Source organism: Nycticebus coucang, chromosome 11 (genome assembly GCF_027406575.1).
Source record: "Nycticebus coucang isolate mNycCou1 chromosome 11, mNycCou1.pri, whole genome shotgun sequence".
Classification (NCBI taxonomy): domain Eukaryota; kingdom Metazoa; phylum Chordata; class Mammalia; order Primates; family Lorisidae; genus Nycticebus; species Nycticebus coucang.
The window spans coordinates 127,830,295-127,843,825 of record NC_069790.1 but is presented as its reverse complement, the minus strand read 5'-3'; the positions used below and the strand labels follow the sequence as shown (position 1 = coordinate 127,843,825).

At 42.7% G+C, this 13,531-nt stretch overlaps 1 protein-coding gene across 3 annotated transcripts in view; it reads left to right on the top strand.

The window, feature by feature from the left end:
• The window catches only part of ESYT2 (extended synaptotagmin 2), a 111,173-nt gene that overhangs the window by 48,267 nt on the left and 49,375 nt on the right, over positions 1–13,531 (top strand). For all 3 annotated transcript variants that reach the window (XM_053608800.1, XM_053608801.1, XM_053608802.1), the window contains exons 5-6: positions 1,966–2,038; positions 2,988–3,077. In XM_053608800.1, coding sequence (XP_053464775.1) covers positions 1,966–2,038; positions 2,988–3,077 — 163 coding nt within the window. The remainder of the gene's footprint in view (positions 1–1,965; positions 2,039–2,987; positions 3,078–13,531) is intronic.

The following is a 13,531-nucleotide window of genomic DNA, read 5'->3' as shown; positions in this document are numbered from 1 at the left end:
TAACATTGGGAAAAGAAAAGAAATTGAAGGTCTTCCAAGTCTTGCACCAGCATAATAAAGGTGGTTTCTTTGTTTCGTGTCTTCATTCTTCCTTGGATATCTGCTGGCTCCCTGTGTGGTGTGAGCCCTGAGGACATGCTGTGTGGCAGCTGGTGAGCACGGTGGGCTCAGAGTGACTGTGCGGTGGGCTCAGAGCGACTGTGTGGGATTCAGTGCTCAGGGTTGTGTTTCTTTTGTTAATTCTTGACTAAGGATTTTATTTTATGTCATCTTTGAGTCTTCAAAGTACATTAATATAGTACATGTATGGAGTTAGTACCACGTACCTTTATTTAAGAGAGAAGTGTAGAATGTCTTTAATATGGAACATAAGCATCTTTAAAATACTTGGCACAGTACAAACTCTATTGCCATTAGTGCAGTAAAGGAGGAGTTCCACTTAGGTCTCAGAGTGAGTCTTTGAATGGATCAGTGAACGCTGTTCCAAGGGACAGACTGGCTTTCTCATAGAATGTATAGAGTGTCCTGCTTCAGTATTTATGTCTCTAAAATATGCCTTCTACTTTGGCAGTGTGTTTGGGCAAGGACCCTAACTAAACTGGAAGCGGGATGGGGAAGGAGTAATATAATAAAATGGTCACGTCTTAGGGTCAAAAGGCAAGTTTCATGATGGCTTCCTAACAGGTTATTTGTGGTTTTACCAACTAGGTAGAGAATAATTCTCAATGAGAAAGATCTCTGGGTTTTGGCTTTAACACTGGGACAGTAAATCCTGGAAAGGTTTTGTCCTGGATCCCTTTAATTCACACTTTGCTTCTGTGCTCGGAGGCTCTGTGTCCAGCTCTCATCAGACTTCCCCACACCCAACAGGCAGGATATGACGTCCTGCTTCCTGGGTCAGGGGTAGGCTGCCCAAGAGTATTTGACATTTCTTTCTTTTTTTTTTTTTTTTATTAAATCATAACTGTGTACATTAGCATGATCATGGGGCACCACACACTTGGTTCACAGACCGTTTGACACATTTTCATCACACTAGTTAACATAGCTTTTGTGGCATTTTCTTAGTTATTTTGCTAAGACCTTTACATTCCACATTTACTAGGATTCACATATACCCTTGTAAGATGCACTGCAGGTGTATAGATGCAGATCTTGTACTCAACATCACAGTATATTCATGTTTGTCTTGTATTAATGTTTGCAGGGACTTAATCATTAAGTGACACTGCGGCCTCAAACAGAGGAGCTCACTCTGACCCTTGGTGTCTTCACGCCCTGGGGCACTGCCATTTATTCATGATTAGAGGCCACATGTGTGACATTTACCTATACAGACATGGAATTTGTGAGATGACACTATATTTCATTGAAAGCCTGCTTTAGAAGTTGTGCTTTTTTATCGACATTTTCTTTTGAAAGTGGACATTTATGTTAAGATTTCCACACATGCTGATAACCATGGCACTGTGGACTCAGATCCCTGCAGGTATTGCAGCAGTGTCGAAGCTGGGTGTGTGCCTGCACCTCTGATGCGGGCCGAGTTGACGGTGTTACCTACAGTCTGACTTTGGTTGCTATACTCAGATTATGTACCTCATAAGTCTATGGTGATAGAGAAAAGTTAATTTCATTCAATTTGTGTAATCCAGGCTCAGCGCCTGTGGCTCAAGTGGCTAAGGCGCCAGCCACATACGCCAGAGCTGGTGGGTTTGAATCCAGCCCAGGCCTGCCAAACAACAATGACAACTGCAACCAAAAAATGGCCAGGCATTGTGGCAGGCGCCTATAGTCCCAGCTACTTGGGACAAGAGAATCGCTTAAGCCCAGGAGTTGGAGGTTGTTGTGAGCTGCGATGTCACAGCACTCTACCCAGGGCAGCAGCTTGAGGCTCTGTCCAAAAATAAATAAACAAATAAAATAAAATAAACCAATTTGTGTAATCCAGAATTTTTTCTTTCCCAGTTTTGTAGGAAATTGTGAGATTGATTTGGAGATCAAACGATATTTTTGTAGAGCTGGTGTGAAAAGTATACAGGTAAGTTTTTCTTTTAATTTCATAGTTTTCTAAGCTATATTTAAAAAGAAAATTCACAATGTGATGGTATTCAACATGCCCCACCCACGAAGGACTCAACTAGAACTTAAACTTTACCTTAGGATTGAAAAAAATGTAACCTGGCTTGGCGCCTATAGCTCAAGAGGCTAAGGCACCAGCCACATACACCAGAGCTGGCGGGTTCAAATCCAGCCCGGGCCTGCCAAACAACAGTGACAACTACAACCAGAAAATAGCTGGGCGTTGTGGCGGGCACCTGTAGTCCCAGCTACTCAGGAGGCTGAGGCAAGAGAATCGCTTAAGCCCAGGAGTTGGAGATTGCTGTGAGCTGTGATGCCACAGCACTCTACCCAGGGGCGACAGCTTGAGGCTCTGTCTCAAAAAAAAAAAAAAAGAAAAAGAAAAATTGTAACCTAAACATTGTACCCTTGTATTAACCTGAAATTTAAAAAAATAAAAGAAAAAGAGGAGCGGCGCCTGTGGCTCAAAGGAGTAAGGCACCAGTCCCATATGCCATAGGTGGTGGGTTCAAATCCAGCCCCCGGCCAAAAACTGGAAAAAAAAAAAAAAGAAAAGAAAAGAAAGAAAATCAGTGTTTGGGCAGGCACCTGTAGTCCCAGCTACTTGCGGGGCTGAGGCAAGAGAATCGCTTCAACCCAAGAATTTGAGGTTGCTGTGAGCTGTGACGCCACAGTACTCTACGGAGGGTGACATAATGAAACTCTTGTCTCAAAAAAAAAAAAGAAAAGAAAATAATTAAGATTTTATTAGCTCAGAATTTTGAAGTTTTTATTTGTAAGTCATGATTGAGAGAAACATGGTCAAATGCTCCAATGTTTTTAAGATTCTCATCAAACTCCTTGCTCTAAGTAAGTGGCCCTGCAGAATTGTTTTCTGTTACAAATTTTGGTTTCCTGTTTGACTTTAGATTCATGGTACGATGCGAGTGATCCTGGAACCATTGATCGGAGACATGCCCTTGGTTGGAGCTTTGTCTGTCTTCTTCCTTAGGAAGCCAGTAAGTCAATATTTATTTCATTTTTATCTTCCCATTCAGTGACAAAAATATGTACCTAGGGAAGAGTCTATAAAGCAAAAACATTTTCTCAGCTCACTCTCCCCTTGAGATGCATGAATCCTGTGAATGTTTCAAACTTCTTTATGCCTTACCTTGTTGTTTATCTCTTGATAAGCAACTTTCTTTTCTGATTATGGGAATATTATTGTTTGTTACAGAAAATTTGAAAACAGGCTTTTAAAAAAGTATAGGTTGTAGTTAATATTTTATTCAATACCTGTCACTGAGTATGATTTATAAATATTTGCTCATTTATTTCTCCTAACTCTATAGCTAAGTATTAAATATTGTTTCCTGGCTTGGCGCCTATAGCTCAGCGGCTAGAGTGCCAGCCATGTACACCAGAGCTGGCGGGTTTGAATCCAGCCTGGGCCTGCCAAACAACAATGGCAACTACAACCGAAAACTAGATGGGCGTTGTGGTGGGCTCCTGTAGTCCCAGCTACTTGGCAGGCTGAGGCAAGAGAATCACGTAAACCCAAGAGTTCGAGGTTGCTGTGAGCTATGACACTACGGCACTCTACCAACGGCAATAGATTGAGACTTTGTCTCAAAAAAAATAAATAAATAAATATTCTTTCCCTTTACTGTTCAGAAACTGAGATTTTGAGAGTCTTTTTTTTGACAGAGCCTCAAGCGACTGCCCTGGGTAGAGTGCTGTGGCATCAAGCTCACAGCAAACTCAAACTCCTGGGCTCAAGCAATTCTCTTGCCTCAGCCTCCCAAGCAGCTGGGACACGGGTGCCCACCAGAACGCCCAGCCATTTTTTGGTTGTAGCAGTCATTGTTGTTTGGCAGACCCGGGCTGGATTCAAGCCTGCCCACTCTGGTGTATGTGGCTGGCGCCTTAGCTGCTTGAATTACAGGTGCTGAGCCAGATTTTGAGAGTCTTATTTGTCCAACTCACACACTAATAAGTATCAGTGCCGCATATGGGTCCAGGTCAGTCTGATGCAGAGTTCATGTTGGTAAACAATTTTCATAATACCTGACCTGTAACTCTCCCTGTGAGCCCCCTGCAGAGATAAGTGCTACTGCCATTGGATGCGTTTCCTTCCCTTTTTTGGTGGGCGGAGTGTTTAGTGAACCACACGTATAGTTCTATATACAGATTGAATGTGTCTTACCCAAAATGCTTGGGACGAAAGCACTGGGGTTTGGAGCATCTGTCTCACATTTCAGCAAGTGTTTCCCGTGAGTGCCATGTTAGTGCTCAGAATATTTCATATTTGAGCATTCTGAATTTTCAAATGAGGAATGCTGAGCTATACTGTCTTTATCTTCTCATAGGGGTGTCCAACCTGCAGCCATGGTTTACAAGCAGATTATTTGAGGCTATTTTGTTTAACTGTGGTTTCAGCTACCACAAAAATTATGCACGAGCCTTTTTTTGCTCATCAGCTTTTGTTAGTGTTTGTGTATTTAATATGTGGCCCAAGACAACTCTTTTTTTCTTGATGTGCAGCAGAAAATAAAAAAAGGTTGGACACCCTGTTAGATAAGTCTGTGTGTCACCATTTCCCATTGTTGAGTACATATGTTATTCCATTTCTTCGTTATAAATAAATACTTGCTACTCATTATGAGTCACAAAACCAAGACAAGAAAACTCTTGTCCCACCGGACAGACCTTCCTCCTTAGGGCTCTGCAGTCCTGATTGGCCTCTGCCTTTGCTCTGTCAGCGTCTGTCGTCATCAGAGTGCTCTTCTGGGGTGCAGACTGACCCAGTGGGGGCTGTCTCTCCCTGGCAGCAAGACAGCGGAGGAGATTTCGCTGGGATCTCTCTTTGCGGCCTCACTTCCTGTACCTGCCCTAGTCGCATCTTCAGTTCCAGCCACGGGGAACAAGTCACCCTCCAGGAAGGCATCAGCCTATTCGCCGCCTGTGCGTTTTCCTTCTCCCCAGAGCATTGTCTTCAGCCCTTGGGTTTGAGACAGCAGTCTGTCCTGTGCATTCTCACTGTTACTAGCAGCTCTGAGAGACAGATCTGTTTCAAGTGAGATAAGTGCATTCTCACTGTTACTAGCAGCTCTGAGAGACAGATCTGTTTCCATGGAGATTGATAAGTGTTTGGTGGATGAATTGATCTGTTTCTAAAATATCTCTTAAAGATATTTATAACCCTCAGGAGCCCTTTATGGAGGCTTTTAGCATCATGTATAATTTAACGTATTTGTATAGTTTGTTTCAAATAACTTAATAAAATTTTTTATTTTGTTTTAAAATGTGGGCTTATCTAGACCAAACCAAGTTTCCTACTGGTGGTACTTTTTCTGTGTAGAAACACAGGAATTAAGAGTTATCACTGTGTCACCACTAAAATTATTACTCTTACCTGGTTATTATTGATTGAATGACTGGCATATTTGGAATGCATTTGAGTACACAAAACATGGTAAAATTCAAAAGCTAGTAGGGAATCTCTGTGTCTAATTTCACTTTATTAAAATTTGGGGGCCAGGCGCAGTGACTTATGCCTATAATACCAACACCTATAATCGCCTGAGCTCATGAGTTCAAGACCAGCCTGAGCCAGAGCGAGACCCCCACTCTAAAAAAATAGCTGGGCGTTGTGCCAGGCGCCTGTCACCCCAGCTACTTACGTGGCTGAGGCAAGAGAATCAAGCCCAAGAATTAGAGGTTGCTGTAAGCTATGATGCCACGGCACTCTACCTGGGGCAACAAAGTGAGACTCTGTCTCAAAAAAAAAAAAAAGGAAGAAAGAAAAGATAAAAAGAAATGAAATGAAATATAAAGTAAAATTTGGGGAAATGAAGAAATGCATAAAAATAGTTTAAAGGTTTTATTCACATGCCAGTTACTGAAAAAACCAGTATGTTTAAGAAAATGACTTCATTAAAGATTATAAAAAAAATAGCTGGGGGGCAGCACCTGTGGCTCAAAGAAGTAGGATCTGGTCCCATATGCCGGAGGTGGTAGGTTCAAACCCAACCTTGGCCAAAAACAAACAAACAAAAACTAGCTGAGCATTGTGGGGGATGCCTGTAGTTCAAGCAACTTGGGAGGCTGAGTCAAGAGAATCACTTAAGCCCAAGAGTTTGAGGTTGCTGTGAGCTGTAACGCCGTGGCATTCTACGGAGGGTGACAGAGTGAAACTCTGTCTCAAAAAAACAAACAACAACAACAAAAAAAAAACAAATAATCTTTAACAAATTGCTAAGCATTTTTAATTATTTATCCTTAGCCAGGGAATTTTTAACAATTTTAAAGGAAGGCCTTTTCTGCCCTCAGTTCAGAATATAAGAAAATTCAAATCTGGGTGGCACCTATGGCTCAGTGGGTAGGGTGCTGGCCCCATATACTGAGAGTGGCGGGTTCAAACCTAGCCCTGGCCAAACTGCAACAAAAAAATTGCCGGGTGTTGTGGCAGGTGCCTGTAGTTCCAGCTACTCAGGAGGCTGAGGCAAAAGAATTGCCTAAGCCCAGGAGTTGAAAGTTGCTGTGAGCTGTGTGACACCATGGCACTCTGCTGAGGGCAATAAAGTGAGACTCTGTCTCTACAAAAAAAAAAAAGAAAAGAAAGAAAATTGAATTCTTTAAGTGTTTCTCAAAACTCAGTACTATTACAGATGAGTTTACTTTTAAAATAACATAATATCAACCTGCAAATGAAATTTTAGTGCTTAGCAAAGAAGGATGGGTCTCCAAAGTTCAGAATTATTTATTTCCTTATATGGTGAATAAAGTTACCAAACATAAGCTTCAGAAAAAGTTTGTAGTTTGTTTGTTTGTTTGTTTTAAATACTTTCTACCAGAAAATATGTGAACAGAATTTACTGCTAGCTGCCAAGTAATTCTTCCTCATCCTGGTGAAAAATACATATAGATGGTTTTGTTTTGTTTTGTTGATTTTTTTTGCTCTCTGGATGATTAGAAGTATTGTGCCAGAGGCCCTTATGAAACCTTTACATAATTCCCTAGTGTGTAAATTGAAGTATCTACTTGTTAGATGGAGAAAATCCTAAAAATTCCTAAAGCAGGAACTTGTGGAGCCTAAGAGAAGGCAGTATGACATCATGGTTAGGGACAGACTCGCGTGGCCTACAACCTGTTTCCACTCCTAGCTCTTTCCCTTCTTACTGTGTCCCTTGAATAACTTATTTCTCTTACCTAAGCCCCTGTTTCCCTGTCTATAATATGGAGATGAAGGTAATACCTATCTCACTGATTAAATGTCAATAGATATAGATTACTTAGCATAAAGACAGACACATAGTAATTCTTCACATTTTTTACCTATTAGGTATTTTGTTGTTGTTGCAGTTTTTGGCCAGGGCCGAGTTTGAACCCACCACCTCCGGTATATGGGGCTGGCGCCCTACTCCTTGCACCACAGGTGCCGCCCCATCTTCACATTTTTTTAGAATTAAATATTTTCCTACATGTAGTTTAGCATTCTGGAGAAATCCTGGTGCTAGAAGTGAGTCACTGGTGAGAGAAAGGCCTGGATCAGTGTTCTGATGATAAAACCAGAGTGTGGCCAGGAGCTCTGTAATTGTAGCACTTTGGGAGCCTGAGGCAGGAGGCTCACTGAAGCCCAGGAGTGTGAAGCTGCAGTGAGCTGTGACTGCACCATTGCATTCCAGCCTGGGCAACAGAGTGAGATTCTATCTTCAAAAAAAAAAAATTTTTTTTTATAAAACAGGAGCATTCAGTGTTTACCATTGCTAGTTGTTGGTATACATTCAGGCATACATTCTTAGAGGTGTTTCAGAATTCTTAGTCTTTTTTAGATTTTTCTCAAGAAAACAGATTTGACTGAATCCCAGATATCTTTATCAGAATTTCTCCAAGATACAGTCCCAGGCTCACTCCAGGAGTGTGTGGGCATCTCAAGGGGTCTTCCTGGCCACCTGAGGAGGTGCTGGCTTCTCGCCTCCTTTGAGCCACAGATTCCAATTTTCCATCTATAAAGAGGAAACCTCATCCTGTCTTCTGTTACGAGAAGAAATCAAATCCTATTAGCCTAGGACTCCAGAAATTGAAGTTCCTTAAGCAAAGGAATCAAAAAAGATCTATTTAAAAATAAATACAGCATATATTATGTCTCAAAATTTACACAGGGGGCTGAAGTTGCATCTCAGGAATCAACAATTTGAAAGCCTTTCTGTCTGCTCCTTTGCTCTATTCTTCTTTCTCTCTGATACCAGCTTCATGCAGTTCTCCAGTCCACACGCCTGTCTGCACAGCTGCAAAGGCCTTGGGCCTTCCTGTCTCCTCTGCTCTGCCACTCCCCTCAGCTGGGCGGGAAGACCCCTTGAGATACCAGTCTGAAACCAGATGCATTGTTTGAAGCAGGCTTCCAGGAGGCCTGTTCTGCAATCTTGTAGATGAGGCTGCAGTGAGGTCAGGAAGTGGGACTGTAGATGCAGACCATCCGTGAAGTAACCCCAGAGCTCTCTGGGTGTCTATTCCAGTATGTTTCCTCTGAGTTTCTTTGTTCTGTGTTTTTATATATTTTTTATTTTGGAAAGTCTTGCCCCAACTCCCAACAGGGAAGCTCCCTGTCATCCTCTGGTGACATACCCTCTCCCCCTGTGCCCTAGGCCTTTCCGTGGTCTTGTGTAGGAGAAAGTCTGTACCCTGGCCCTGCAGTATGAGCTCTGCAATGGTCTGAGCCTGGGACTGGGTCCTACCTTGCTCCTGCGGTGGCTTCTCAGCGTTGCTTCCCTCCCCCAAGGCTTCTGTCCCCTGAAAGTGAAAGAAGAGGTGGAGGCCTCCCTTGTCTCAGTTTCTGCACATGCTGCTGCTGTGCAGAGGCCTTTGAGGTGGGCATGCAGGCCTTGTGTCTGGCTCTCTGGCTTGCCCACACTTGCTTAGGACTCAGTGGAGTCCTTGTTTGCTCTGAGGAAGGACTTGGGGCTGGCTGGTGGCGCTGAGGCTCCTACTCCTATCATGTTTCAAAGTGGTTCCTGGGACTTTAAAACATAACAAAAATGTTCTTGAACTCTACCACCAACCCATATCTACTACATGGAAAGCTCTGGAGAATTTTGGAAACCATCAGTTTGCATTTTTAAGAGATTTCCCAGGTAGGCCAGGTAGGGTGACTCACGCCTGTAATTCTACCACTCTGAGAGACTGAAGCCAGTGGATCACTTGAACCAGGAGTTTGAGACCAACCTGAGCAAGGGAGAGACCTCATCTCTACTAAAAATAGAAAAACTAGCCACATCTTGTGGTAGGTGCCTGTAATCACAGCTACTCAGGAGGCTGAGGCAGGCGGATCACTTGAGCCTAGAAGTTTGAGGTTGCTGTGAGCTAAGACACCACAGCCCTCTACACAGGGCACAGAGTGAGACTTATTCTCAAAAAAAAAAAAAAAGAGAGAGAGAGAGAAAGATTTCCCAGGTGATTCTTACTCTGGACCATGCAATTTGATGCATTTTGGGTACCTGCATATTGTGTGAGCACTCACATTCCGAGTTGCTGCTGTGCACTGTAAATCTCACCATAGAGACAGGGCATCATAGAACAGAAAGGCCGTTTCCGTGGTTTTCATGAAATATGCAGTTTTGTTTATGTACTTCTAGCTGAAAGTTGACGTCCTTTTACAGTCATGGACCCTGTTGCTCATTCTCAGCTCAAAGATGCTGTCTGCCCTTGCAGATACATGCTCCACTCCCCTTCAGTGTCCTGAAATAGAGATCTTAGTCATCTGGAGGAGGTGGTAGTGCCTGTGTCCTGAGGCAGCCTCTTGGGGAGGCAGGGAACTGCTAATTTTAGTTACTTTCCAAAGGCACTTCCTGCCTGATGCCTGCCTTGTTAGGCCCACCTGATGTTGTTTCTCCCTGTGTCCTTGCACAGGCTTTTCAGAAGGAGAGTTAAGCCTCTCGCACACACAGCATTTCTCACGCACAGACTTGTTGTCTTCCTGCTGCTTATTTTCTCACACACACCTGCTGCCCCCACTCACTGATTCTCTCCAAGCTCGTTCTCTCTCACACACACCTGTTCTCACTGTCACTTCTGCTCCCTTGCACACTCGCACACCATGGTTCTTCCTCACGCTCACTCACACTGGTCCTCTCATATTTCATGCTCACACTTACTCTCCCCTCCCCTCTGTCTTTGAGCGCTGCTCTCCTGTTCCCCTCTCCACTGTGCTCAGGAACAAATAGGGCTGACCCTTCAGTGCCTTAAATGTGGGGACCTTCTTTCTTTCTTGCCTGGGGCCTTTTTTCTTTCATTCAAATCTCTTTTCTTTTCAAAACCCAGCTGAGTCCTGTCCTTCCATAAACCCTAATCCTGCCTCTTGAGGATTAGTTTCTCTGAACTTCAGCAGCACGTAAATGTATCCCAGTCATTTCAACTAAAATTGCGTAAACATGCCCTCTCTTCCCTGATGAGTTTATGATTTCTTAAACTGCCTTGTTTCATATTTTTCAATACTGTATAGTTTATAATTAATATTCTTGTGAGGTTTTGTATTAGACAAAGTAATGGAGCTATTTTTCTGAAAAGGTTGAAAGACAAGTCATCAGAAGTGGTCTCAGCTTGTTTGATTTCTATTTGGCGATCTGTGCTTGGATTATAGCTGAGATTAAAATGAGTCATGAAACTCCAAAAGTCAAGAGATGGATGTGCTTCTTTGTGATGCTGATATGGGCCACAGTTCAGTCTTCCGTAATGGTAAGGAAATTCTGTATGGCTCCAAGGGATTGCTAGGAAAAGGAGCCCTCAGAAGATGGTTGTAATAATTCTCCTGGCTATTCTGGTCCTGGCTGCTGCCATCCACAGCTTCCAGGCGCCAGAGTCTTTGTACACATCTTACTCAATCCTCAGAGCCCTGCTATCAGTATCCTTCCCATATTGCTGGTGAGGAAAACAAATCTCAGATAGTGTCTTCTAAATTGAAACTTTAGCTAGGCCTGGTGGCTGAGCCTATAATCCTAGCACCCTGGGAGGCTGAGTTGGGTGGCTGCCTGAACTCAGGAGTTTGAGACCAGCCTGAGCAAAAGCAAGACCCTCTAAAAAAGGAAAAAAATAGCTGGGCATTTTGGTGGGCACCTGTAGTCCCAACTACTCGGGAGGCTGAGGTAAGTGGATCACTTGAGCCTAGGAGTTTGAGGTTACAGTGAGCTATGACGCCAGGGCACTCTGTCATGGCAAGAAAGTGATACTCTGTCTCAAAAAAATAAATAATAAATTGAAACTTTAGAAGGGATGTTTCTAGTGTTAGAATTTTTTTTTTTTTTTTTTTTGAGACAGAGTCTCACTATGTTTATTGCCCTAGGTAGAATGCTGTGGCATCACAGCTCACAGCAACCTCAAACTCTTGGGCTTAAGCAGTTCTCTTCCTCAGCCTCCCAAGTATCTGGGACTACAAGTGTCCACCACAATGTCTGGCTATTTTGTTGTTGTTGTTGTTGTTGTTGTTTAGCAGGCCCGGGCCAAGTTTGAACCCGCCAGCCCCAGTCTATATGGCCAGTGCCCTAACCACTGAAATTTATTCTTTAAAATTGCACAAATTGTATTTTAAATTTTAGAAATTTTCAGTTTATTCTTTAATGATTTCTCCAGTAGTCATCTCAGCAGGGGATTTAGAAGTGGATGTTTAGATTGTCACCATAACAGAGATGGGGCCACTAGTGCCATTTGGTGACAGAAACACTGAGCATTCAGTTCTTGTGAGTCAGTCTCCTGCAGCAGTGGGCTGCCCCCGTTCATAAGCTGTTGTGCCTACCATCTACAAGCAAGTAGCATTCAAATCCAGGGATCTGGGCTTAGAAGCAGATTTAGTCTGAGGCCATCTACTGGTCAATCCATATAGAGAAACTTTCAAGCAGGAGAGAGGTCAGTGAGAGAGGTGAGGGGCCACAGGGGGAGCAGAGCAGATGGCTCCACACAGGAGCTCCCAGCTCATCTGCATGGCCAGAGTAAAATATGTCACTTCTTCCACAGGAGTTGAATAGAAGGATGGGAACTTCATTCTGTCCTTCGGTTATCTAGTTGTGGTCTCAGTTTCTCATCTGTGAAACTAAAAGGTGTTTCTTCTCAGTTCTGTGGCTGACTCTAGTGTGAAGACCTGCTCTTTAAGCAAGTTTTATCTTAAATTTTCAAAATGTGTGTCTGTTTAGCTTCTGCTGCTGCTGCTTCTCTCTCTCTCTCTCTCTCTTTTTTTTTTTTTTTTAAGAAACAGAGGGTCTTAAAAAATAAAAAAGAAACAGGAACAGCCTTCCCACATGGGAAGGCTGCAGGGCAGTGCCACTCAGCAGGCACGATCAGCCTGACAGCCTCGCACCGCTTTGCTCAGCTCCCGACTGCTGCGCTCAGCTGTTTACTCCCTTGTTCAGCTCAGTTTGTCAGCCTTTGTGCACTGCAAAAGCTTTTATGCTTCTTGGAAAAGTAGAAACTTTTCCTGTCCTTAATGCCTTTTAGTTTTTGTTTTGACAGGTAAGAAGACACTTTTCAGATATGTAGGCAATCTTAAGGAAGATATTTATAGGTATTATGCCCACAAGAACAGCATTACTAGTGCCCATTTATTGAGATTTTACTTTCCAGCTTTGAGCAGTTTTTATTATTAAAATAACTAGCACAACATTTAAGTACCATATCAGGCCTTTAAAATTTTCATGCAATAGCAGGCTACACAAAATCTTTTGTTTATTCAAATAAGTATGTTTGCTTCCACCCTAATATTAAAAGAAAAAGTAGTAAAAGCCAGGCAGTCACACTTAAGACATGATTTTTATACAGCACCTTTATGTATGATGTAATGAAATAGGTTTCTTACATCGGCTGGGAATGTGTATTATACTTTCTGTGGATCCCAATCTTGCTGAGGAATGTGGGGGAAAAGGTAATAAATCATTGTAATTAGACAGTATCATCCTGGGTTATAATTTTGGTCAAACAAGCAGGATGTCAGCAACAGTGGTGGGCATGGTTTTCAGATTGCTGCCTGGAATAGTTTCAAGGCACATATGGCGCTCTGAGGCACGAGCGTCGAGAGGAGATTCCCAGGTTGTTCCCCTCCATTCGCTTTATGCATTTTTAAAAAACCTACATTTTTATCTATAATAGAATTCACTTGACAGTTTAGGCCTTCTCAGCGAAAGCCAGGCTCTGCTTTACCTACCTATTTTCACAGGTCCAAAAACAACAGCTAAAAGTAGCTTTACATTGACTCTTCCAAAGTCCGCCCTTGTCTTATCCAAATATTTTCACAGGCGCCAAAATACCCTGTAGCTACTTAGAACCATAATAAAATATTACTGGAAAATTCAAGTATTCTGCACTGCGCTCTTCTCCTCAAGAGATAACTGTGGTAACAAATACTTTTAAAGGGTTATTAACTCTGTTTCCGACAACTTCCAGGATGAGGTGATTCTATCTTAATGTTATGAAGACTGTACAGAGAATTTTT